The sequence below is a fragment of the Mizuhopecten yessoensis genome, unplaced genomic scaffold (genome assembly GCF_002113885.1).
Source record: "Mizuhopecten yessoensis strain PY_sf001 unplaced genomic scaffold, ASM211388v2 scaffold10921, whole genome shotgun sequence".
Classification (NCBI taxonomy): domain Eukaryota; kingdom Metazoa; phylum Mollusca; class Bivalvia; order Pectinida; family Pectinidae; genus Mizuhopecten; species Mizuhopecten yessoensis.
Window position 1 is genome coordinate 2,451,233 of NW_018408788.1, and position 25,781 is coordinate 2,477,013.

General features: G+C 36.9%; 3 protein-coding genes across 3 annotated transcripts in view; 1 reads left to right on the forward strand and 2 right to left on the reverse strand.

Moving 5' to 3' along the window:
- Nucleotides 1–7,279, reverse strand: part of LOC110463714 (snRNA-activating protein complex subunit 1-like) — a 16,992-nt gene extending 9,713 nt beyond the window's left edge. Inside the window, exons 1-2 of the mRNA XM_021518519.1 lie at nucleotides 7,043–7,279; nucleotides 2,934–3,062 (exon numbers count right to left, since the gene is read on the reverse strand). Of these exons, the coding sequence (XP_021374194.1) occupies nucleotides 2,934–3,062; nucleotides 7,043–7,237 (324 nt within the window). The 5' untranslated portion in view covers nucleotides 7,238–7,279. The remainder of the gene's footprint in view (nucleotides 1–2,933; nucleotides 3,063–7,042) is intronic.
- LOC110463713 lies at nucleotides 24–2,908 on the reverse strand. The gene is made up of 2 exons (XM_021518518.1): nucleotides 2,453–2,908; nucleotides 24–1,829 (listed from the first exon to the last, which is right to left on the reverse strand). The coding sequence occupies exons 1-2, from the start codon at nucleotides 2,768–2,770 to the stop codon at nucleotides 288–290; spliced, it is 1,860 nt and encodes a 619-aa protein (XP_021374193.1). The 5' UTR covers nucleotides 2,771–2,908; the 3' UTR covers nucleotides 24–287.
- Nucleotides 7,280–10,544: 3,265 nt separating the features above from the next.
- LOC110463664 (probable serine/threonine-protein kinase DDB_G0279405) lies at nucleotides 10,545–21,043 on the forward strand. The gene is made up of 9 exons (XM_021518458.1): nucleotides 10,545–10,622; nucleotides 12,502–13,166; nucleotides 13,786–13,879; nucleotides 14,914–15,036; nucleotides 15,518–15,641; nucleotides 16,138–16,266; nucleotides 16,820–17,169; nucleotides 17,566–17,704; nucleotides 17,911–21,043. Exons 2-9 carry the CDS (start codon nucleotides 12,541–12,543, stop codon nucleotides 18,459–18,461), a joined length of 2,136 nt encoding a protein of 711 aa, XP_021374133.1. The 5' UTR covers nucleotides 10,545–10,622; nucleotides 12,502–12,540; the 3' UTR covers nucleotides 18,462–21,043.
- The last annotated feature ends 4,738 nt before the right edge of the window (nucleotides 21,044–25,781 follow it).

Genomic DNA, 25,781 nt, shown 5'->3' on the forward strand with positions numbered 1-25,781 from the left:
AATATAATAACATAATTCACAAACAGATGCAATAATTTTATTTCTGACATGTTATTCAATAAAAACAGTTATCACAAACATTGCAGCATACCATTATATGTGAACACTTTTGAATTCACTTGAAAACTATCAACCGGCATAACATATTGGATCTTTCACTATAAGCAAATCGCAAATTAGAGAAGTACTGGTAGATACATGTAAATTTAAACTTCACATGTTAAAACGCAAGTACATTGTACACTAACATTTTCAATTTTGTTTCATTCAAACCTTCAAACTACAAATTAATGTTTCCTGCTTCGTTTTTTTGGTCTAGAGTTAGAGTCCGTTTTCTTACAATCGGGACAATACCACTTTCCCTTTGGCAGTTTTGACTTTGTCAATTTTAAACAATCCAAGTGGAACCATTTCAATTTGCAGTTCTGGTTATCACATGCCACCATTTCTCTGTCAGGGGTCTCGGGCTGCTGACAAATGCAATAAAGATGATCTGAAATGCTGTCCTCGATAGGGTTGTTCTGATGGGAGTTGGTCGCCACATCATTCAATGGTCCAGGTTGACTTTTCTGTGAGTGGGAATAAAACTTTCCGACAAGCTCTGGCATAACTGCCATTGTGTGGAAGTCCATAGCTTTCATTTTAATTCCCTGCCACAATTGTTCATTTGGCTCTACTCTCTCAATGTGCATGTCTTGTTCAGTCCACACAACAAAGTCACAAAATTCCCGTTTAGTCACATGTATCTGCGTTTGGACTTGGTAATAGTAGGGATGTGCCGGTTTAAGTCTTTTCCCGTCTGGTGTGTCTTCTAAACATGACTTTGATCCAGTGTAACTAGTCAGAGAAGAATGTCGGACACTGTAGGGACACTTTATTTCCACAACACCAACACCACAACAATCACATGACACCAGTCCATCTGGGGAGGCACCTAAAGTTGGGAATTCTGTGTTAATGGAAAATCCAGCCTTTTCCAAGGAGAAGTTCTCATGGAGAAGTTCCATTGCTTCCTTGTAGGACCTAATAGCCTCTTTCTCATGCTCACAACCCCATGTTGTTGCCGCAGATTTAAATGTTGTCTCGGCTGGGTAGCAAATGGACGTGACTAGGCTCCGAGATGGTGCTGCTGGGTTACTGTGACACACTGAAAACATTTTTGATGCTGTCACTCTACCACTCCTGAATCTATGCCAGAGCTTAGAATTGCATTGTTCTTTTGTAGCACTTTCCACAGTAGCTGCCTCTTGCTCAGAAACCGCAATCTGATGCTTTTCACATTTCTTCATGATTTCACTGAAACTAGCACTTAAAAGTTCCTTGTCAAATAATCCAGACAGTATCATGGGAAAATTAGCACTTACAGGAGTTGGAATAAAGTCCTTTTGAAATGGCACTTTTACACTCAGAATGGCTGATCTTGCCCCGGTTGCACTAAGTCTTTGTAAAAACAATGACAGTTCTTCCTCAGATGGAGGGCTAGCAACTCTAAGCTCTTGCTGTGTACGTGGAGTTACTGGTGTTCCAGCAAGTTGACAATCAAGGGCTTTCTTTTTAGTCTTGGCAGATGTGAAGTCAATATCTTTAAGAGTGCTGTAATTTACCCCTTTTACACTTGCTGGAAGCCAGTACGCTTTCTCCTGGGTGACTGTCTTTGAATTTCGCACTATGACGGTGGCCTCAATGCTGTAGAGAAGTGCTGCAACATGGGTACATGACTCTCCTAATCCCGCCATGCAGTTACAATGTGCTGCAAGGACCTTTCCATCTGTTTGGATGATAATCCACGGTGTCAGTGGTGTGTCGCTTAATCTTTGAGAATGCATCACCTGTAACACAAAAATAACAATATTACTTAAGCTTTAGAAATATCATTTATACATTTTTAACTTGAATGCTCTAGGTTGTCCAATATGGATGATTTTGTTATACTGCTACATGTATCCATTACATGTGTTGAGTATGTCCTTAATATTTAATCTGATGATTACAAGTGCTTACAAATCATCAATTATGTGAATAGAAAAATATAGATTGTCTATACCCTTATTACAATGTATGATGGCGGTTAAAATATGTACTAGATTTCTACTATAGTGTACGCTATTATATAGACATTAAAACTTTGATCTAAAAGTACTTAAAGTACTTATATTGTATATATATTTGTACACTTTAATTTCTCTTTTTTAAATGGCTTTATTAATAAATTAATTATTTAAAACATATACTTATGTACTTAGAGCTGGTAGACTAATTTATATAATAGCTTTCATTTCAACAATTTAGTCTGGAGCACAGGGGTTAGTTACAAATGTCTGAAATTTCTGATATGGGTCACAGCACACATAAACTGCTGTGACCCATATCAGTACAGCATCCGGTATTTCAGACATTTGTAACGAACCACTGTGTCTGGAGTGACAGTACACCCTCCCTGACATGTACTTACTCGTGCAGTGTGCAGGCAAAGATCGTTGATTTTATACACAGCTACATCTCGTACCCAGCCGCTGATGAATTGATTGTATGCATCCAATCCTTTGTAGCATTTCAGCTCTTCTACAGTGTAAGCACTCGTGAAGTTCACTAAATACATAAAAATGTCTGCGCACGTCACACCTGCCCAAAGATTAATGTCTTTGCTCCATTTCGTCTTGTCAAGTTGATATGGCTCTATTTTGTCAATCAACGCACATTTTTCATCGTATCTCCTTCTAGAAACAACATCCAATGACTGTCTGTAGTCAAGCAAACCTTTGCTAGCCATTTCCGCCACATGTAATACGTACACAAGAAGCCGTCGCTGAGAAAGTTAACAATGCTCAAGTATGTCTGCCCGAGAATCGACCCATCCAATATGGCTGCCGCATTTACCGCAACCCGGATGCGGTCACGTGATCGAAGCTATGTATACTGTAGTTAATTCTTACCTTGACCCTATGAAACAGAGGTTGTATGTTGAATAGACCATACAGCAGGTATAAGGCTCCCACGCGTACCTGGAAATTGTACGGTGCCAAAACATATTGTGAGGCTATTCTGAAGCACTCCTCTATAAACTGGAAAGAAACAAGCATAATTTTAGGAAATTTATGTTGATTTTGATATTTGTACATGTGTTAAATACAGGCAATTAATTTAGACTGATATTGTTCAGATCATAGGTAATCAATCCAAACTCACATAGTTATTAGTACAACAATAAACCAGTCATCTGAAATTGTATCATCAACTTGATAAATAGAGTCCTGGAGTAAAATATTACCCCCCGCCCACCCCACTCCTCACCCCTGATAAATCCTCTCAACAAAATTCATGTATTGATATTCCGTCTTTTCGTATTGCAAAGTTATCTTCTCATGAGAGCAGGTATTAATTGTTACGTCATTTATTTGTGAGAGTAACGTCATAAATGTTTGAGAAAACAACGTTATTTTCTCACACAAACCAATGACGTAACAATCAATACCTGCTCACAAGACAAGATAACTCTGCAATGCACAAAGACAGAACAGAGAGACAGGTTCTTTTTGGAGAGAGGGTAATTAGTTGCAGCAAGTTGATGTCACATTTGAGCATTAACATGATAAAAAGTTACCTATACTTACGTGATAATTATCTCTGCAAAATTATCTCATAAAATGTGAAAATAATTGTCAACATAATTCCAACGTTATTGCAACACAATCATAAATTATGTTCACATATTATTAAAACAAGAATTCCACAGGAGGGGATGTGTCGCCTGCCCAGGTAACTCTAATGAGAAAGCAATCCAAAGCAAGCACTTTTAGTAAGGAAACATTATGAAGTTAGAGATCAATCAACCCTAAGGAACTCGAGTTATCACACAGAAACAGAGTTTCTATTTATAGTAATGGTGACCTTGACCTTTGATATTCGGACCTGAAAAGTAATCCCAAGCAAGCACTATTGGTAAGGAATCACTGTATTCAGTCTGAGCTTGATCGACGTATAGAAACTCAAGTTATTGCACGAAAACAGATTTTATGTGAACAAGGTGCGATACGCCAAAATGCGGAAAATGAAACTCGACAGAACAACCAGTAATATATGTTAAACATTATTACTTCTCGCATTACCATGCCAAATTTGAAAGGAATTGATCAAAAAATAAAAAAGTTTTTGTATTTACTACACAATGACCATTTTTGGCAATAAAAGGGGCATAACTCCACCAAAAATGCACGTAAACTTCTGAAACCTGAGCTCCGCTGAGCTATATCGGTATGCAATATGTGTACCAAGTTTAAGTTCAATCAATTGAAGGAAACTCAATAAATCGCACGGAAACCTTTGTTTTGGACGACGCAACCGACAAAGACGCTGACAAAGTAATACCTATGCAGGCGACACAAAAAAGTCGACATAGGTAACTCGTAAGTCGAAAGTTGATGGCAGAAATATATACAACCACAGGAATGGTATTTCCGATACAGTGGTAAATGCCCCATTCCTGTGTTCTTTTAAGACCAAGTTTAACTCACACTGGAAAAATCACCCTAACAAGTTAGAACCAAGTTTCAACAAGAAGCTGGTGGAAATATATATACAATGTAGGCTCCCCTGCTAGTAAATATAACTATACATTTAATGCCATGAAATCTTTTAATATCCACAAACCTTTAAACTATGTAATATTTTAAGTATCTCAAACACCAGGGCCCTGTTTGCATATCAGGTTCAGCTGGCTGTTTTTAAATGTAACATTTTTTGGATAAAAATCCTGATGGATATGAAAACGTTTATGCAGGCTAGGCCCTTGCAAGGCTTTGTCAAGGCTCGACCCTAAGGCCCGGTACCAGTGTGCCACTCCAGCGACATGCATATGGTTAGTCTGAGTTTCCTCTGGTCACGTTTTTATATAGCAGTGCGCTCTGGCCCCACACCAGCTCAGACATCTATATATGTCAAAATGTCTAAGTCTGGTGTTTGGGCCAGAGGAAACTCTGGCTAGCATATGGTAGCCATGTCATTCGGAGGAAGCTTGAGACTCCCCTCTTTTGAACTAAAATTTGCCAATATTACTCAAAACTCCTTCAATTAAGTCCAAACTCACACTAACTCAAAATCTACATCCTGTGGTCAAATTATCTCCTATAGCTGGTTACTGCAGGGTGTGTGTTACCCAAATCAGAGACGTATAATACAGAGATTGGCAACTCACACAGATCTCGCAAAAACACGCATCCCTGAAAAACCCTGCGAGACTTGGGTTGCGGCATGAGTGTTTGTTTTGACAGCTTATCGATCCTGGTGACGATAGTCTGGTCAGTGAGTTACCTATGATAATTTGATCGTGTATTCGTTAGTTCATGTCAACATGTCACATATCCTAGATATATGGCTCATATAAAGAAGCTTGTTAAAAATATAATGTAATATCTGAATACGTTTTTGAAATAAAATAACGAACGAGAGAGGAGTGCCGGTGTCATGAAAGGAATTCCCTCGCACATCACAGCCGCCGTTTTTTCAGAGCTCAATTATCAAACTTTGCAAGTATTGTAACAACCTTATTTGAAAAAGCTGTCTAGAAATATTATGTTTGAATAAATATCTGAAGATGGTTTTGAAATTAAATAATGAATTAGAAAGGAGTTCGTGTTTTAGTGTGTTAAGAAAGAAAAAAATCCTCACACGTCAAAGCCGCCATTTTAACTTGTTTATTCTTAAAAACCTGTATTTTCATTGCTAAATTATGAAACTTTGCAAGTATTGTAACAACCTCATTTTAATTTCCTGGTTAGAAATATTATCCAATAATTAATTTCTGGAAACATTTTTGAAATTGTCTAAAGAACAAAAACGGAGTTCGTGTTCTAATTTGTCATGATAGAAATAACCCTCGCACATACAAGCCGCCATTTTAACTTGTTTACTCAGAAAAACTGTATTTTCATAGCTAAATTATGAAACTTTTCAAGTATTGTAACAACCTCATTTTCATTTCCTGGTTAGATATATTATCCAATAATTCATTTCTGAAAACTTTTTTGAAATTGTCTAAAGAACAAAAACGGAGTTCGTGTTCTCCTGAAGCCAGAATCATTACCGATATGTAAACACAGCCACAATGTGCAATCTTTCGATGTTTGGTGTTTTCTAAACTTAATAATTTAAGTTTACATTCAATGTAGCACTCCCAAACCGCATGGAAATCTCAGCTAGCTACGGGTTTAATATTACGTTGATTTTCGATGTTTTCTCTAACATAATTATGTTTTGAACAGGAAAGGATCCAATATGGCGCAGGTGAAGCGTAACTCGCGATATGACATCCGGTTACCAGTGACCAATGGTAAGGCCAAGAGCAAGTTGCCAATCTCTGTATTATACGTCTCTGCCCAAATGCAGTATTATTACTGAATATACGCTGTTTTGCCGGTTCTAGGTTGTTTCGCCCCAAACCCAGTTCGCCCTATAACAAAAATATGAGGGCGAAACATTGTTGGTATTTTCTTTCAATTTTAGTAGTTTTAAGTCACAAAATTCAAATCAATTTCTTAAAAAAAGTGTTTGTCTTGTATTTAAGAGAGTGTGACAAACGGCAGCTGTGAAAAGCCACAGGAGCCTTTAAGCATAGCATAGGTATTTTTTTGTATTACTGTTATTATCAATTTTTGACAGAACTTCAAGTTCAGGCTCCTGTGGAAAAGCTGACTCCGCTCTCACATACTCTACATGCATGAAATATACCTAACACCAATGCAGACAGTCATCAATAAGTTTAGTTGATATATTTAATTATTAATTATTATATTAACGTATAAATTTCAAAAAGATAGGACGAAACAACATAGAGCGAACGGGATTTAGGGCGAAACAACCCTTGGCGCGAACGGGATTTGGCGAAACAACCAGTTACCGTTTTGCCCAACATGTTTAGAAGCACTTCAAGTAGCGAAGCAACCCTGGCAACAGTGTAATCGACAATGAACCATGCATTTAATGAATCATATGATAACAGTAATGAAAATAGGCATAGGAGGACGGGACCGATTTCATATTTCCTCACCTCTCGAACTTCTCTTTCGGTTTGTCTTCCTGCAAACATTAGTGGCATTTTCATGTCTCGCCATATTTCAACAAAATTTTCATATCTAACAGTTTCTGTTGCTATAAAACGTTGCAGGAGATCCTCAAAATCTTCCTTTATACCTTTAGCTGGTGTATATTTATGCAGATACCGTACTGTCGTTTTTGAACCCATGTTGACGTTCTTGATGAGTGCAGTGTGTTTTTGTGCGATTCTAATCACTGTTACAAAAACGCTTACTAGAGTCCTACGGGTCCCGCTAAAGACATGAATGAATCCAAATAAGGACCTGAAAGGACCTGAATGGGTTTTAAGCATGTTTGTAAACTTTATTAATTTTACAACAATATTAGCAAACAAGTTATTTAAACTTATACAAATAACTCCTGTTGGATCGGATGTTAGCGTGTGTGTGGTCTTAATGTGGGAGGAAACCGGAGTAGCCGGAGAAATTCGAAACAAGCTGATACTATGAAACCCACGTGGTCGAGTGAAGCGAACGTAAAACCTATCAATCAATCAATCAATCGCAGGTGAACCCATACCTTTTCACGTCCGATCGGGGAATCGAACCTCAGTCGCCTTGGTGAAAGGCAAGTGCGCTATCCACTGCGCCACCCGACCACCTAAGCAAGTTTATCGCTTATCAGTATTTTAGGCTAGTAACACTAAGTAGACACTCTACTACACGGGAAAGTTATTATTTCTATCTTTAAAAAAATGTTATTATGTATTTTAAAACTTTTTAACCTTAATGACCTGAATAAAATGGAACCGAAGTTTCATTGATTTTGAATAGCAATAATAAGTTCTAAGGATAGCATTGTCAGATCAATAGCGCTATGATTAGAAAAGGGAGAAAAGCCTACAGCTTATTGTTAAGCTTAGAAAACAGAACTTCTATTTTTAAAAATAATTCAAATATCATAAAATGATAGCGGAGAAGTTATTTCAAAACAGAAAGAAATTCGTGATGAAGTCAAAAGTCTATGAAAAGCTTTATACTTCAGAGAGTAATATAGAGTACATGTATATTAGAGATGTCTTGTACTGATTTTAAAGTTCCAAAATTGAATATTTTATTTCTCTTACTGAAGCATTGTTCACTTTGAAAAATATGAAACACAATAAAAGCCAAGGGTCTGACGAACTTACTGCAGGTTTTTTTTATATATTTTTTTGTGGAACAAAGCGTGGTAACTTTGTAGTAACATACATAAATCATTTTCAAAGACAGGGTATCATTACATGCATCCTAAACGATCATAAACCCAGACATTTTATAAAAATAATGGCGTCCTATTTTTTTCTTAAATAGTTTTTACAAAATAGTTTTAAGAACAATAACAGGTAGGATTGCAACACTATTACAAAAACATAAATAACACAGATCAAACTTTTTTTGAGCAGGGGAGGAGTCATCATGCATTCTAGTCCAGTTGTCTGCACATCTCAAGCAGATCCTGATACTCGAAGCTACTGTGCTGATGTGCTTCCTTGCAGCCTTCCTACTAGTCCAAATTGTTCTGACGTTTTATCGACTTATATCGGTAGCGCGTCGATTAACGCCAGACCAATATAAAAAAAGTCGATATAACGTCAGAAAAATTTGGACTACCTTCCTACCTACCATGGAACAGTCAGCTCTACATGAATGATGGACTTCTGTAGGGTTTGTCACAGTCCTGCACCAGCCCTTAGGGTAGTCTGAACGATTGATGGAAAACCAAATTATTTCCAAGGTCGACCTGCATTTACCATGATGCTCCAGGTAAGAAGATAGTTGTTTTTGATGTGGCTGACCTCGCCTTTTCTACCCCGCTTTGGTCGAACTGGATACACTGGGGTTTCCTTGATGTAGGTTTGTGCCGTTTTCTGACCTGATCCAGTGTGTCTACTAGTTCTCGGTTGTGTCGCCATCGATACATTCAGTCAGAATGTAGGCCATCGTTCCACGATCTTCGCATAGCTTGCGCTCTCGAGATTCGACCAATACCCATTTCGCCAAGTTGACTGGAGAAGGAAGACTTCATAGACGGACCTCACTAGGAATGAGATTCGGAAAGCTCCAGATATTTCTGGTATAATCTCAGTTCTCCTAAAACTTTCTGGGTAGTTTGTAAGTATAAGGTCTAAGATGTTTGTTCTTCTTGTTGGTTCTTCAACTAGTTCTGCTAAGCCATGATCGTCTAGTATATCAGTGAATTTATGGTGAATATTCACATGTTCGGCTTCAGCTGTTTTGTTTTTCAGTCCCAGCCAGGTAAGTTGAAATCTCCTGCTGCTACTATGAATGAGTTTCCTTATACTGGTAACTCTGTCTATGCTGCGTTCAAATTGCACGTATCCTTCCTCGTTAGATGTTTTAGGATTTTAATATGATGGTAGGTAGATTGCTTTGTGACCAACAAGTTCCAGTTTAAACCATACTATTTCGCAATCAGTATGTAATTCTGGTACGGGTGGGCTGATGAGATTGTCCCACACTGCAATAAGGACGCCTCCTCCATTTAAATTTCTGTCATCTCTAAAGATGTTATAACCTGTAGGAAAGATCTGGCTGTCTTTGATACTGGAGTCCAAACAAGTTTCTGTTCCAAAGATGATTAACTTATTTTTGGTCATGAAATCTGTTAGCTTTTTGGATAAAATGGAAAAGGTATTTTTTCCCTCTATACTGAGAGCGAAATCGTCCGGAACAGGTCTCTGGTCTCCGAGTTTGTCTCTTTAAGGACTACATGTAGGTATTCCGCTTCTCTCTTCCAGCTGTTTGATACAGTCCCCTTCTTCCATATTTCCTCTGCAATAAACCATAGCTTTTATAACTAGTGGTCGGTACCTCTTATAGACGTTGATCCTGTTCTAGCCTATCTAAAGACATATCTTTTCATTTTGGTCCTCTTTCATCTAGTATTGCTGGTACACCTACTGGTTCTATTCTGCTATATTGTCCAAGTGGATGATCCCTGACGGCATTCTCGCGTGTCCCCTTTTGGGGTTCGTCAACTGTCTCTTTATTGACATCAGAATTCCAGATTATATGCCAATTCATAAGCGCGAAAAAATTGTGGCTAAATTAAGTTTTATTTTTTAAGTTTGGGCAACATCCTAAATAAATTTCCGTATCCACCCCTGATTTCAGTAAAAAAAAATGGACTTTCAGAAACCTTTTTGGAAATAACATTTTTCTTTAAGTGTTTCGTTTAGTTAGCTTGGTAACGCTATTAATTTGTTATTGACGATTAATTTACCGCAATCTCTCCAACGGTGATATTTCAAGAGAAACTTTTTCGCTATTCAGGCTGTGTAGATAAAAGCTGTCTTTCTATGCTATACATTCATCTGATATGAAGCACTGAAATAATTTTCGTTTCAAACCCAATATATATACTTAGTTGATTCAGGTTTCCGTTCAGGCCTTTAGCAGCGCCAGCGTAAAATTTGGCAACGAGCCAAATGACATTCAGTAGTCTCGTTCAATCAGCTCTTGAACAGAGTCTGGTAGAGGGATCGGTCAGAGAGCAGTAGGTCCGAAGGGCCTCCAAAGTAAAGGTTTGGGGTAAATATTATCAAATTCTAACTAAATATAGATTATCAAATAATGTTAGCATTGTTACATATCGTTAAAATTCATTTAATAAACGAAAATCGAACTGTTGATTGTTTCCGAAATACTGACAATCTACAAAAAATCGCGAAATATTCGCGCCATGGCTGCACTACAGTAGCGCTCCCAACAATTTTAATTTGTTATCAGGTATAGGCCTAGGTCTATCTTTGTGAAGTATTTTTTTCGTCCGTTCATTTTTTTCACGTATTACCATTCAAGGAATTTTTGTAATCTAATATTTTATATAGGCCTACATGGTATGTCTAATGTCAATGGCCATAAATCAAGCAAATTCTGGTTCGGTCCGGATTGCAACATGCGGTGGGAAATCCCCTGAATTTCCCTAACGACTTCTTTTGTTTAGTTTAAATAGTATTTATTCAATATTCTAACATGTTAATTACTTCTTTAACCAAGATCTTTTGGCAAACATTTGGCCTGTAAAGCTATAAGATAGCAACTATTACTGTATTAGATTTTATGTTTCCTTCTCTGCTGTTTGATGCAAGGTGTAACAGGAGTAAGAGAAATGCAAGGCCAGACTGGGAGTCAAACCCAGGATCTTCCAAACTCTTGACAGACACTACCAATTTAGCTACCTGGTCGCCGGCGAATTACCCAGGCCAATACCCCTACACTCACGGGCAGTCTCTCATGTGTCCTGAACTTTAAACTGTTATGAAAAAATGTCAACAAATGTGAAACATTCAAAACAAATAATATTGCCTATATATTTACTTTGGTGGAACCAATTTATATTGGTGATTGCCAGATTGATTTGTAGTTATTTTACAGAATTTTAGGGAGGATTACGTATACATGTGACATGTAATTGATATACATTAAGTTTGCTACATTATTTGTATATCGACATAAGTACATTTGTATATCACAATACTTCCATTTAATAATATTCCACTTTGTATATTACCATTGTTATTAAAAAATATGTTTAAAAGCCAACCAACAATTCAATCTTAAAAGGTTTTGTTTTCAATAAAAGGGGGGGGGGGGGAAATCTTGTTAATTGTTATCAAATAGCTTTCTGTAGAACTGCATAATATGTATTAAATGCCTTCAACAAAGAAAAATGATAATAATTAAAAGAAGGAAAAAATTCACTTGGATCTACTTATATCCCAGGTTAGAGGATAAAAAAGAAAATGATATCTCGCAAAACATTGGGAATATTTAATCTTCAATTGCTAAAAATGAATATCAAAACAGTACCTACTACGTATATACTTCCATGTTTTAAGTACATGTATCCAATTGTGAATGTTTAAATATCTTTTTTATTAATTAACACTCATTCCAATCCTGACGAGGAGAGAATCAATTCCTGATTTAATGTCTGTGTCCAGTTTAAATTTGAACTTTCCATTTCATAGTCACTACTAACATTTGACTTACATTTCTGTGTTGGTAAATTATATACTGTACGTTTGTAATGAAGTAACAGCTCTTATGTAGCTGTTTAATGTTTAAACCCACTGTCATCACATATTAATTAGCAAACTAGCCCCAATGGGACTGGGGATCCCGGATTTAATTGTTACACAGTACACACAACGGTGAGCATGACACCAAGTCATGTCCGCAAAATTGGTCTGACCTGTGATTCAAAACCTTTCAGTGACCAGCAAGGTCATTGTGAAACTATGTAGCTATTGATTCTTCTTGGGACCAAAATATGTTTATCCATTGCATTCTTCTGCAGTAATTTTTGTGAGTCTCTAGCTCAAATCATTAGATATGACATGCTTGGGACATCTGTTACCGGTATGCTTTTCTGAGTTTACATGGCTTTTTTTTTTATCTTTCACAGATAATTGACCTGCTGTAGATACCTCTTATTTGACCTGTGATGACTGAACTAGAAATCATGGAGCCCCCGACGCCATGTGATGAATCTGGCAACTATGTTAGTCCAACTGAATCGAGATCTTGTGGCCATGGTGTACAACAAAGGCCACGAAGCGCTCCTTCTAGAAAAATTCTCCTGCCAGGAACAGATCAAGATAGAAAGTCAAGTTCCAGTCCTGTGATTGGACAGCGAAACACTGTAAAAATTAGCACTAGTCCAGAAATTGAAAATGACTGTGTTCATTTAGGAAATGTAAATTTGGAAAAAAACAATTCTCAATTCAAAAAAGTGCTCCCGCCGAAGCAAGATGAGAGAAAATCAAATCCTGAGAATGGCAGTAACAAAGTGTTTGACACAGGAAAAAACTATCATCATTCCCCTCATGGATACTTGTCAAGTGATCATGACATAGAGCCAATGCCCGACATTGACCTGCTGAAGGAAGATGAGCTACCTCTGCCGTCCCTGCCCTTCGAAACAGTAAAGGAAGATAGCAGAAAGGCTGAGGATGAAGAAGGGATGGAGGTGGAAGAGGAGACGATGATTGATCAGGAGGAAGAGCAGGAAATATCTGTACACAAGGAACAGCTCAAACAACGAGAACCTGTGACGAAGTTCAGACCAGGGTATGTCATGTTTAATGGCGGTACAAACTTCAAACTCGGTTGCTTCGAGATATATGGAAGTTAAATTTCTTATTTTAAACTGAGGTTTTGAACTTTTTTGAGATAACACATTATATGTAATTCTGAATTTGAAATGCGTTAAAATGACTTAAAGGATTATATAGTGTATAATTATTAATCTAAATAGAATTCAAAATAGTTTTCTAAACAGATGTATTTAAATAAAATAAAATAAAACAGCTAATCAGTCTTAAAAACTAGAAAATGACAGACAACAGGTCATTGAATAATGAGACAAAGATGCTTTATTTGGGGAGGGTATTCCTAATGTATAATATATTGGGAGGGGGGTGGGTGAGAGATCAAATATGAAATAATTTGGCATTGTTTATTCCTTTATTTGGTCTAGACTATGAGAATATATATGAACTATGCAAAATATTTCTAACGTTAGATTTTAGTCTCTGTGATTGAAACTGCATCAAATATATATACATGTATATGCATATTGCTCAAATATATTGCAGACTATTATTACCCTACAAAAATAGTTTTATCGTGTTACTTAAGGAGAAAGTAATAATGAAATAGCATTCATATCTCATTTTCCAATTTTCAGTTTTACAGTGCATGGCACTAAAGATGCCTTGATTGACATGGTTCTCCAGATGGTGGCCCTCCCTGACGAGGAAACTGGAATCTTCACTAAAGAGGTACATGTAGCAATAATTATGTATACCAGGTACTGGGAAATTTTCACTGCAGTTTATAATTAATTTTCGCCTTTTTTGCTCTCAGTAATGAAGATGAATTTATCATTTCAGCGAATATAAGTAAACAGCATAATAATTATAAGCATATGATTTTCCTTCTTCCATTCTTGGCAGGGATCGGCTCCTCTGGTAGCTATATATATATTACATTAATATGTTGGCAATCAAATCAAATTTTGGCAGGGTTTTTTGAGAGAGAGAAATTATGAACAGTTCCTTTCAAGAGTTGAATTTTCATGATCAGTGGCTTACAAGGTTAGACACTAAATTTTGTTGCTGGGTAGTTCACAGGACTAGTTGAATAGATTATTTACTAGTCCTTCGTCAATGTAATAGTCCAAGATTTCCTGATAAGGAAACATCGCGATCTACAGCACGAAACATCAAGAGTAATCGACAGGAGAGGACTTAAAATATTTACTATAAAAATATGGGGAAATTTTAGGAAAATTTGGACAATTATCATGCAATAGATCTTATTTCAAGCAGTTTTCTAAATTTTACAAAGTAATATTCTTATTTTATCATCATTTTTTCACAGGTCCAAATTAAAGGACCAGTTAGGTTAGGTGATTCACTAGTCCTTGCTGAAATCTACTAGTCTAGGACTAGCAGGCCAATGTTAGTGTTGACCCCTGGCTTAATATACAGTGTGCAAAATTTCCAATCATCCTATAAAAGCCTAGACTATTTATGATGTGGGATATGATAAAACAAACATCTTAAATTGTGCATGTTCAATACATATGTCATATGTACAGAATTGGTAAAATAACAGAATTTATTGATACAGAATACATGTTTTGATCTATACAATATTGTGAAGAATCTACCAACATGAACATTATATTCAGGACAAGCAGCATAGAATAAACTAACACATCATAATGTTGGGGAAATATTTTACATTGATACAAATTGTACTCAGATTGTGTGACTGTTAGCTATAGCGTGTGTATACTGTCTTTTCACAGAGCTTATGGTTCCTGTGTTCAGAAGATCGGAGGGAAGTCATCAGAAAGAAGGTTCTCGGACGAGGTTCATTTGGAAAAGTCAACTTGTATGTCCATGATCAGACTGACTATGTCATAAAGCAGGTATGGAAGCTTCTGTGAATTTGTTAATGTAGAACTATAAAAAAGACTGAATCTGGTTCCTCAAGTCTTCATCTCATTTATCCAGCCCAAAATCTGCCCTTTGTCCAAATGATATTTACAAGTAATAGGGTTTATTATATGACAATTTTATCTCAAACTAGTACGACGTAACCAGGAGTGAGACTGACTTTGCTAAAGCAGAAGTTCCATTTCATATGTGTAGAAATTTCCCCTAGTTCAGTGTTTAAAGATGTGGATTTTTTGACAAAGTTTGAAGAGAGAGTTTGACCCCAGGCCAAATGTTGGTAGGGCCAATTATAGTGTTGAATTCAAAACAAATTCTTCAATAAATTAGATGAAATCTATTGAGGGTGAACCCTACCGACCATTCTACCATCTATTGATTTGGATAAGTCCATTATGGTCTACAGTGATGAAAGGGTTAAATATAGGAAATAATTTTGCCTGTCTTTCTTGTCAGATTACTGGTGATTTCCAAAGAAATGAAGTTCTGCTGACTGCCAAGTTAAACAGTCCCTATATAATACAGTTCTATGGGATGATAGTTCGAAACAAGATTCCTGAAATCATCATGGAGTATGGAGGTAAGAGATAGGTCTGTCAAACTGGTATATTAAATACAGTGTATCTTCATTCACCTTTACATGTCGGATGATACCTGTATTTGATTTCATTTTCATATGGCTAGTTTATTCTATATATTAACTTTTCCACTTTTTCCTTTCCCTTTTCCAGCTCTATACACAAATAAGTGTTAATGGATTAGCAAGGGGAAAAAAAGGCTAAAATTTGACAGTATTTAATGGAGACATTTATTTGTTATTGCATCTTTTTGCACAACAAGAATGTTATTTTATGATGTCAGTTTATAGAATATCAATGTAGCATCAAATTTAAAATCGACTCAGTCTTGGGAAGACTTTTGTTCACAGTTATTAACAAGTTGTATTGACACCTTCCACGGTGGCCTTCATCTTTGTTTTCATACTTTAGCTATGCATGTAATTTAAATAAAAATATTGACGTAGATAACAAAGCCTACAAAGTCGGTTATTTGATCTGTTTGTCTCTGATCGGCAGGTCAGTCAATGCTTCAGATGGCAAGGCTGCGGAAATTTCAGGACCGCGACGTGTGGGACCTCTCCTATCAGGGCTTGTGTGCTTTGGAATATCTGGATGAGTTCGGCATTTGTCATCTGGACATAAAACGTAAGTATCACTATATCAATCATCAGTGAGGATTATATGCCACGGTGATTTTTCTACCTCTCTTCCACAGGGGCCTGAGTCTTGTGCAGAAGTTTTTGGGAAGGGGCCTTGTAACGGTTCTCAATTCACCTTAAAAATCATGGAGTAGCAATATTGTATTAACCAAAAAGTAGTTTTTCCATGTATTATGATGTCACCATTTGATAATGTTTAATATTGCTGCTCAGTTATTTTTGATACATACGCTTTGTAATGCAGGTGTCTAGTTTAAGGTGAATTTAGAACCATTATAAGGCCCTTTCCCAAAACTTTCTGTAGTACTTTTCCAACATCAATGCAAAAGATTGTTTTATTTTCCCAAAAATCATGCTTTTTGTGTGTGTCATAATGAATTCAGAATTAACTACATCAACTTTTGACATGTCTGAAGCAATGAAGCAATTTCATGATAAAACACAGTAAGTCATTGTTGTGACCGTTTCTCACGCAAAAAATTGTTTGATTTGAAAATATGATTCTAACTAACTCTTGGTGTTTGTTATGTTTATTTTAGCCGAAAACATACTGTTGATGATGGACGAGAACCAGTTCCTGCTGAAGTTAACCGACTTTGGAGCAGCAAAAAAGATAGGGGAGAAGAATGACATGGTTGGTTGGACGGTAGAATATCTGAGTCCCGAGCGGGCTTGGTTGGTCCTTCTGTCCAAATTTCCTGAGCAGCTATCACCAACTGGGCTGGAAGAGAGTGACATCACTGGAAAAGCTGACATCTTTGCTCTCGCTCTGACCTTGATGTATGCTTACGAAAGGTCACATGTGCTCATGAAGTACATCACTAAGGGAGACAACTTTTACCGCGATGCAGACAAGCAGCCAGAGCTACAAGTCAATCTATTGGTTGAAGTAAGAAATTAAGAGTTTTTGGTTTCTTCAGTGCTTGTCATGTTGTAATAGGTGATTGATTGATAGAAACTTCCAGACTTTACCAATTACATAAAAGATTTAAATCAATATAAGTTTTACAACCTAGTTTTATATCTACCTACAGGTTAATTGACAGCAATGTTATATTATAAGTGAAATAACATGGCATGATTTTCACTCACAACATTACAATTTTATAAATCTTGAGTGCCTGTCAAAAATATTGATATAATTTCAACTGAAATAACATTACAGAATGTTCTTTTTTTTCGTCACACATGTATTTGGAATATATTCAAGGGTAGAGCAAGTTTTTTCTAATTTATTTAAAAAGTGTACTTTTATATTTTATATGGAACTTTATGTTTTTCCTAGCTTTGCTCCAATCTCGATCTTGCCTTGAGCCTGATGCCGAAAGCGGTGAGCACTGACATGAGATTTATTCTAAACAAGATGCTGCAGGGAGATGTCACTAAAAGGTGTACAGCTGCAGAGGGCAAAAACTGGATGAATTGTAAGTTGGAAAACTCTTAAACCAAGTTTACCGGTTTATTCAAATGAAAATCCCATCAATCAATGATACTAATGTATAAGTGTCGTGTATTAAAAGGAAGTCTAGTGACATCGTATATTGATATTTGTAGAAAAGTGGAAGGTCTATCTACCTAAAATAATTTTGTATGCGCATTGTAGTGAGGACGTTTGTTTATATCATTCCAGTTCTGTCCAATTTGGCGGTTCAGCAGCAAGCTAAGGGGTTAAAAATTCAGACTGATAGTAGAGTAACAGAAGAGTATACTGTCGAAACACAAACCAAACCCATCAGAAAGGCAGTACAATCCAACAGGAAGTCTACATCAGCGGTCGGTAAGCCAGCTTCAGCAGTAGGTGGTACGTCACAAATACCAATAAACGAGGAGCAAGGCTGGGCTAAGGAGTGTAGAAAAGCAACTATGGAAACCATTGCTAACCTGCCATCTGGACTGAAGAAAAGGATGGTCAAGAGAAAACTGCTGCATAAATTGGCATCAGGCAAAAAATTGAAAATTGATGATTTAGGGAAAGAGGCTGAAGATGATGAAAGTATCATTTCTAATGGTGCAGCCTCCCCTGAAACAGCGATAAGGGAGACAACTCCTGTTGTCATTGTTATCAATGATGACACTGATGAGGAGAAACCAGCACCAGTGAGGGGGCTGTGTGAGGCACAGGAGGAGAAGCTTGGTAATGGAAACATTCCTAACTTCGAATTTTTGGACATGCCATGTTAATTTGATCGGGTTCTAGGTTTGTTCTCACATTTTCATTTCAAAATATTTTATTAAATCAAGCGATTTAATGGGAATTGGACAACAGGCTATGGCTATACAAGCCCTCTTTTCATGGCGGAAAGATGGAGTGTAACCTTTGCTAAAATGTTTGCCAAGTGATAGACAGTACTTGGCAGTAATTATAAGGACGTACAAAATTTAGACGGCTAGATCTGTGTCAACATTTTCTGTTTGTAAGATGAAATGGCTTAAGCTTATACATGTAACAAAACAGAGCCTGACATGCTATATTATCACAGGCTGTGCTAATTAACAAAGAGTGGCAAGTAGTGATACTAGCAATAGCTCCAAAAGTGCTTTCACCTCTCTTGTTAGGGGGGGGTCCTAGAAAAACTCTGCTACCCGGGGGCAATGTCCGATAACGTTCAATATGCCGTGTGATCGTGCTGGTGCCGGCCCTCTGACCCCCCACCAGGTCCTTTAGAGGTTTGTAAGGGGTAGGGGAGGGGGGTCCTTTAGAGGTTCATTTAGGGATCCACTGGTCTGATAACATCCCCGGATGAGCCTCTGAAGAGATAGTAGTGCTAGGGAGCTACTATGATTTCTTATTTATGTAAGTGTGTTCCAAAAAAGAATAGTTAAACAGTGGGACAGGGACAGTGCTGAAAAATGAATTCGTCAAAATTTTGTCAATTTGAAAATATATATTACAGATAAACAGTCACCATGAAACAATACTACATCACATAATACAAAAAATAAGTTAATACTGATATGATATGCTAATGTGAAAGCAAGGGGCTGAAGGCATATGCTTGTAAAAGATGTGCAATTTGTTACGGTATACCAGAATTTTTTCGTCGCAGTTTAATCTTCACCTTCTGTAACAAGAGTGAATTTATCATTACAGTGAATACAAGTAAACAACATAATACATATAGTAGTTTATGTGAAGGGCAAACTCAACACTAGGCTTAAATAGAGTTTATTTGTGTAAGGCAGAAGTTTAACTCTGTAAAGATTTTCCAGTATACAATATACATTTAGGGTTTTTAGGTCTGGTGAAAAGACCTATTGTTTTTGTTAAGTTTCTTATTATTATTCTTATTCTTCCGTAATTTGTGAATTCTGTATCTTTTGATTGGTAAAAGATAGGTTTATAGTCTTTAAGGTATGTTGTAGGAAAAGGTCTGAAGATGATCAAGCAACATTTTGAAGTAGGTCAAAAAGTAAATATGGCCACCATGACGTCATAGGTCAAAATCTTAAAATGGCCATAACTCAAAAACGGTTTAATTTACAGAATTGACGCTGTTATATTATATATAGATAATCTTCGGGGCTAACTTTTATTACAGTATGTTATTTCATTAAAAGGTCAAATAAAAAAGCTCGCTGTTGGGTCAAAGGTCACAATTTTAAAAAAAAACATTCATCTTTCCTTTTTTTTGAGAAAAATTTCTACAGATCAATGAAGAATGTAAGCGTTGTTGTTTTTCGGGTCAGTCCAAAATCCAAGATGACCGCTATAACCACCATCTTGAAAAACACATTTTAAACTTCTCCAAATTCACTGGTGTCATTGAGCTGAAAGTTGGTCGGGATGTTAAGAAAAGGTAGCCAACAAAGTGTTGTTATTTTTCGGCCTCGTACAAAACTTCGACATGGCAGCCATGGTGGCCATTTTGTAACATGCCATACACATGCAAGTAATGAGGCAATAACTGTTACTTAATCTGACCTTACTCATGCAAGTTGTACAGAAAGAAAGATAATTCTTACTTAATCTTATATTACACTTTTACGAGTTATCTCTATAGCCCCACCACTTGCAAATTTGGTCAATGATTTGTGATTTAGAACTGTTCCATGGTAACGGTTTATCACTGTTATATATGTTATGATACATAATTGTTCATGTTTGTGTCTTCATACACGATCTAATGGCCACGAAAATTTAACAAACTCCTTTATCTGAACTTTTGCTATTTCTTCTTCGCATATATTTCTTTTCAAGGAAATGTACCTGAATCAATTAGTTTATGGTAAAAAAATACTTTTCTTCACCTTTTGTTAAAGTTTATTGACTTCAATTCATGTAATTGTTTTTTGATTTTTGATCAAGCTTCATTTTAATATTTAAAGTGAGAATGCTTTCAAAACCTTGTGTGTTTCAGGATGTCAAGTTCAAGGGTCATCATTTCTATTTATAAACAAGTTCTTTGTCATCACTATTGAGAGTCTTTTCTATAGAGACTTCATTTCTGAAGTATTAACAGTAACTATAGTTTATCAATATATATATTTCTACAGTCTTAACACATGTACATTCTCTCCAGAAAGTACCATGTAAATATTATGTGTATTTTTGAAAGACCTTATATTTAAGATCCTCAAAATATGATATTTTTGCAATTTTCTTCTGTCTTGAGCTGTAATATTTCATGTTTTGTTATTCTGAGAGAGAAAAAATCTTGCGTTAAAATTTTGCTGTTATATGTTAGACTGTGAAAATGATTAACTGATGTGTACTGTTACACTGTATGGAATGTGTAAAATTGTTTTACAATAAAAAATTCAGCTTGTCAGTCGTTTGTTTGTTGCTCAGTATATATGCTATATGATGAAACAGAAATATCACATACTCTTTAGTCCCAATTAATTTGTTGATCACTGGTGAGTTTTTAGCTCATATGCTGTGGTGCGGCCTCGACTTAATAACCAAAAGGCCTAGGGTGATGATATTTGGCCAGAAGCAAACTGATATGAAGGGCTACCAAGTTTGTTCAAATAAATGACCTTCATCTATTTTCAAGGTCACAGGGGTCAAATATGTTTAAAACTTTAAACAACCTCTGAATAACCAAAATTCCTAGGGTGATGATATTTGGCCAGTAGCATGCTGGGATGAAGGGCTACAAAGTTTGTTCAAATAAATGACCTTCACCCATTTTCGAGGTCACAGAGGTCAAATTTGTTTAAAACCTTTAAACAACTTCTTCTGAATAACCAAAATTCCCAGGGTGATGATATTTGGCCAGTAGCATGCTGGGATGAAGGGCTACAAAGTTTGTTCAAATAAATGACCTTCACCCATTTTCGAGGTCACAGAGGTCAAATTTGTTTAAAACCTTTAAACAACTTCTTCTGAATAACCAAAATTCCCAGGGTGATGATATTTGGCCAGTAGCATGCTGGGATGAAGGGCTACAAAGTTTGTTCAAATAAATGACCTTCACCCATTTTCGAGGTCACAGAGGTCAAATTTGTTTAAAACCTTGAAACAACTTCTTCTGAATAACCAAGAAGCCTAGGATAATGATATTTGGCCAGTAACATGCTGGGATAAAGGGCTACCAAGTTTGTTCAAACAAATGACCTTGAATTATATTCAAGGTCACAGGGGTCAAATATGTTTAAAACCTTTAAACAACTTCTCAATAACCAAGAGGCCTAGGTGATGCTATTTGACCAGTAGCATGCTGTAATAGATGGCAACAGAGTTTGTTCAAATGAATGACTTTGACTTATATTCAAGGTCACAGGGGTCAAATATGTTTAAAACCTTTAAACAACTTCTGAATAACCAAGAAGCCTAGGATAATGATAGTTGGCCAGTAACATGCTGGGATGAAGGGCTAACAAGTTTGATCAAACAAATGACCTTCATCTATTTTCAAGGTCACAGGGGTCAAATATGTTTAAAACTTTTAAATAACTTCTCCTGAATATCCAAGAGGCATAGGCTAATGATATTTGGCCAGTAACATGCTGGGATGAACGGCTACCAAGGTTATTCAAATGAATTACCTTCATCTATTTTCAAGGTCACAGGGGTCAAATATGTTTAAAACTTTTAAATAACTTCTCCTGAATATCCAAGAGGCATAGGCTAATGACATTTGGCCATTAACATGCTGGGATGAACGGCTACCAAGGTTATTCAAATGAATTACCTTCATCTATTTTCAAGGTCACAGGGGTCAAATATGTTTAAAAACTTTTAAACAACTTTTTCTCAATAACCAAAATGCTCAGGGTGATGATATTTAGTCAGTAGCATACTAGGATCAAGGGCTACCAAGTTTGTTTAAATGTATGACCTTGAATCATATTCAAGATCGCAAGGAGCAAATATGTTCAAAATATTTAAACTTGTTCTGAATAACCAAAATGCTCAGGATGTTGATATTTAGTCAATAGCATACTGGGATCAAGGACTTCTATGTTTGTTAAAGTGAATGACTTTGACTTATATTCAAGGTCATAGGGGTCAAATTTGTTTAAAATCTTTAAACAATCTCTGCTGAATAACCATGGGTCCCAGGATGTTGATACTTTGCAAGTTGCATCCTGAGATGAAAGGCTATACAATTTGTTCGACTTTCAATCATAGGGGTGAAATGTTTTTAAAAAAATTAACAGGTTCTTTTGAATGAATTTTAATCATAAATACTGATATTTTGCCTGTAGCTTTATTTTAGATCACTTTTAATGTGATAAGTGTGAGAATTATATCAGGTGAGCGATGCAGGCCCATTGGGCCTCTTGTTTAAATTCACAATAATTATGAAAAATGTTTTCCAACTTCAATTAATCACTCTTTGTGAAGTGCACAGAGTGTCTAAAATGTCAAAGGAAACTGGAGTACCCAGCAAACTCGTGATCAAGTAGTCGGGTCTGTGTCCAAAATACCATTTTTACATCCGCTTTGGGTATCGAACCCCAGGCATCATGGTGAAAGGCGAATGCATTAGCCACTGTGCCACCCGAACAGAGCACCCAACTGGTATTGTCTGGTTCAAATATCTCTGCTGTATGGGTGTTTGTCCTTTAATATTACAAACAGCATTCTTGTTTATAAATCTATACATTTATAATAAATACTGTTGACTCCTAGCATAACTATAGCCAGTTATTTTGCAGAGATTATATTTTTCGGAAACTCAAATTGTGCACATGTACATGTACATAGCAAGAATTTGATTTGTGTAGTTTTATGACAAGTAAATATTTTCCACAATACACACTTCAGTGCTAGCCACTTGAACTACTTCACCAGTTATGTAAATTAGCAAGCATGTGTGTGCAGTAGATTTGTTTGTTTGAAATAAACTGGTTTTTTTTAGTGGAGATCAGTTGAACGATTTATACTGGTGATCAATGGTAGTGTGTAGTGAAGTGTTCAGACAGTCATATATTTTATGATTGGTCAAGGTCAAGGTCACAAAAGTTTCAATCAATGTACACATTGCGTGTTGGCCTAGGTCAGTCTCATATTTGTTAGGAGGCACATTAGTTTAATGGTAGGTCAACGGGCTCGTTGCCATAGGGTTGCGGGTTCGAGTTCCATCATTGTACTGTGTTGTATCTTTGAACAAGAAACTTTACTCCACTTGTTTTAGTTTATTCAGTTGTAAATGTGTACGTGGTTGGGCTTGTTCCAACTACTCAGCTATAAATGAGTACGTGGTTGGGCAGTGCTAGAATTGTTGAATGCTAGTTGTGAGCGCCGAAATTGCAGCACCGGCTGTATGCTCCCCAGGGAGTTTAGACAGATATTGGCTGCATTGAGACAACCTACGAACTAGATTGTGATGAAGAGGTATATACATATGTAAGAACCTGGAATAATTATTTATTAGCTCACCTGGTCCGAAGGACCAAGGTGAGCTTATGCCATTCCGTGGCGTCCGTCGTCTGTCCGTACGTCAACAATTCCTTTAAACGACTTCTTCTTCCTAACCACTGATTGGAATTAAACTAAATTTGACTGAAAGCATCCCTAGGTGGTGGGGATTCAAAATTGTACAATTGGTTGGGCTGAGGGGCGGGGTCAAAAAGGGGACGATTTGGCTATATTGCTTTAATTGACTTCTTCTCATGAACCAAGTGATGGATATCAACCATATTTAACTAGAAGCATCACTAGGTGGTGCGGATTCAAAATTGTACAAATGGTTGGGCTGACCTCCCAGGGGGCTGTGGGGCGGGGCCAAATAGGGGCAATTTGGCTATATTGCTACAAACAACTTCTGTAGAACTATGCACTGGATATCAATCATATTTGATCAAAAGCATTCATGGGAGGTAAGGATTCAAAATTGTACAAATGGTGGGGCTGACCCCCCAGGGAGCTGAGGGCGGGGCCAAATAGGGGCAATTTGGCTATATTGCTACAAACAGCTTCTTCTGTAGAACTATGCACTGGATATCAACTATATTTGACTGGAAGCATCCCTAGGTGGTGGGGATTCAAACTTGTACAAATGGTGGGGCTGAGGGCGGGGGCAATTTGGCTATATTGCTATAAACAACTTCTTTTGTAGAACTGTGCCATGGATATCGATAATATTTGGTCGGAAGCAACCATGGGAGGCAGGGATTCAAAATTGTACAAATGGTTGGGCCAAAAAAAGTGTATTACTTGGAAATGGTTGAGATCCCCACCATATAACCATATATACAATTTCTGAGTATAAAGAGAAGAATGCACATTTGCTTCCAGGATGGCTCTAGGGTCTGGCCCCACCCTTGGAGACAGTCCCTGGGCCATAACTTTAAAACGGGTGAGATCCCCACCCCATAACTATATATACAAATGCTGGGCATAAAGACACGAATGCAGTCATGATATTATAATAGACCCTGGGGTCTGACCGAACCCCTTGGGACCTAGTTTCTTAGTCACAGCTTGGAAACAGTTGAGATCCCCACCCTATAACCATATATACAACTGCTGATTATAAAGAGATGAATGCACATATGCTTCCAGGATGGCCTTGGGATCTGTCCCGTCCCTGGATCATATCTTTGAAACGGCTGAGATCCCCACCCCAAAACTATATATACAAATGCTGGACAAAAAGAGACAAATGCAGTCATGATATTCGAATTGATCCTAGGGTCTGGCCACAACCCTAGGGACCTAGTTTCTAAGTCACAGTTTGGAAACAGTTTAGATCCCCACCCGTTAACCATACATAAAATTGCTTGGCATGAAAAATCTAATACAGATATGCTACAAGGATTGACCTTGGGGTCTGGCATATTCCCTTGGATCTCATTTGGAGAATATTTTGCCATGATTGCTTAGATATCCAGGTGAGCAATACAGGCCCTCTGGGACTCTTGTTATTTTGTAAGGATGATCAAGGTGAAACAGTCACACTTCTTTGTCTTAAGGGTCAAAGTATCAAGAATTTATTGGACATTATTAGCTCACCTGGTCCGAAAGACCAAGGTGAGCTTATGCCATAACGTGGCGTCCGTCGTCCGTCGTCTGTACGTCAACAATTGCTTTAAACGACTTCTTCTTAA

What these genes read in the sequence shown, in the direction of transcription:
- LOC110463713 (XM_021518518.1), bottom strand. Translation starts at nt 2,770, where the DNA reads ATGGCTAGCAAAGGTTTGCTTGACTACAGACAGTCATTGGATGTTGTT. An exon ending in TTTGCCTGCACACTGCACGA is followed by an intron (nt 1,830 to 2,452) that starts GTAAGTACATGT and finishes TTTGTGTTACAG; the next exon opens with GTGATGCATTCTCAAAGATT.
- LOC110463664 (XM_021518458.1), top strand. Translation starts at nt 12,541, where the DNA reads ATGACTGAACTAGAAATCATGGAGCCCCCGACGCCATGTGATGAATCT. An exon ending in CTGGAATCTTCACTAAAGAG is followed by an intron (nt 13,880 to 14,913) that starts GTACATGTAGCA and finishes GTCTTTTCACAG; the next exon opens with AGCTTATGGTTCCTGTGTTC. An exon ending in TTGTCATCTGGACATAAAAC is followed by an intron (nt 16,267 to 16,819) that starts GTAAGTATCACT and finishes TGTTTATTTTAG; the next exon opens with CCGAAAACATACTGTTGATG.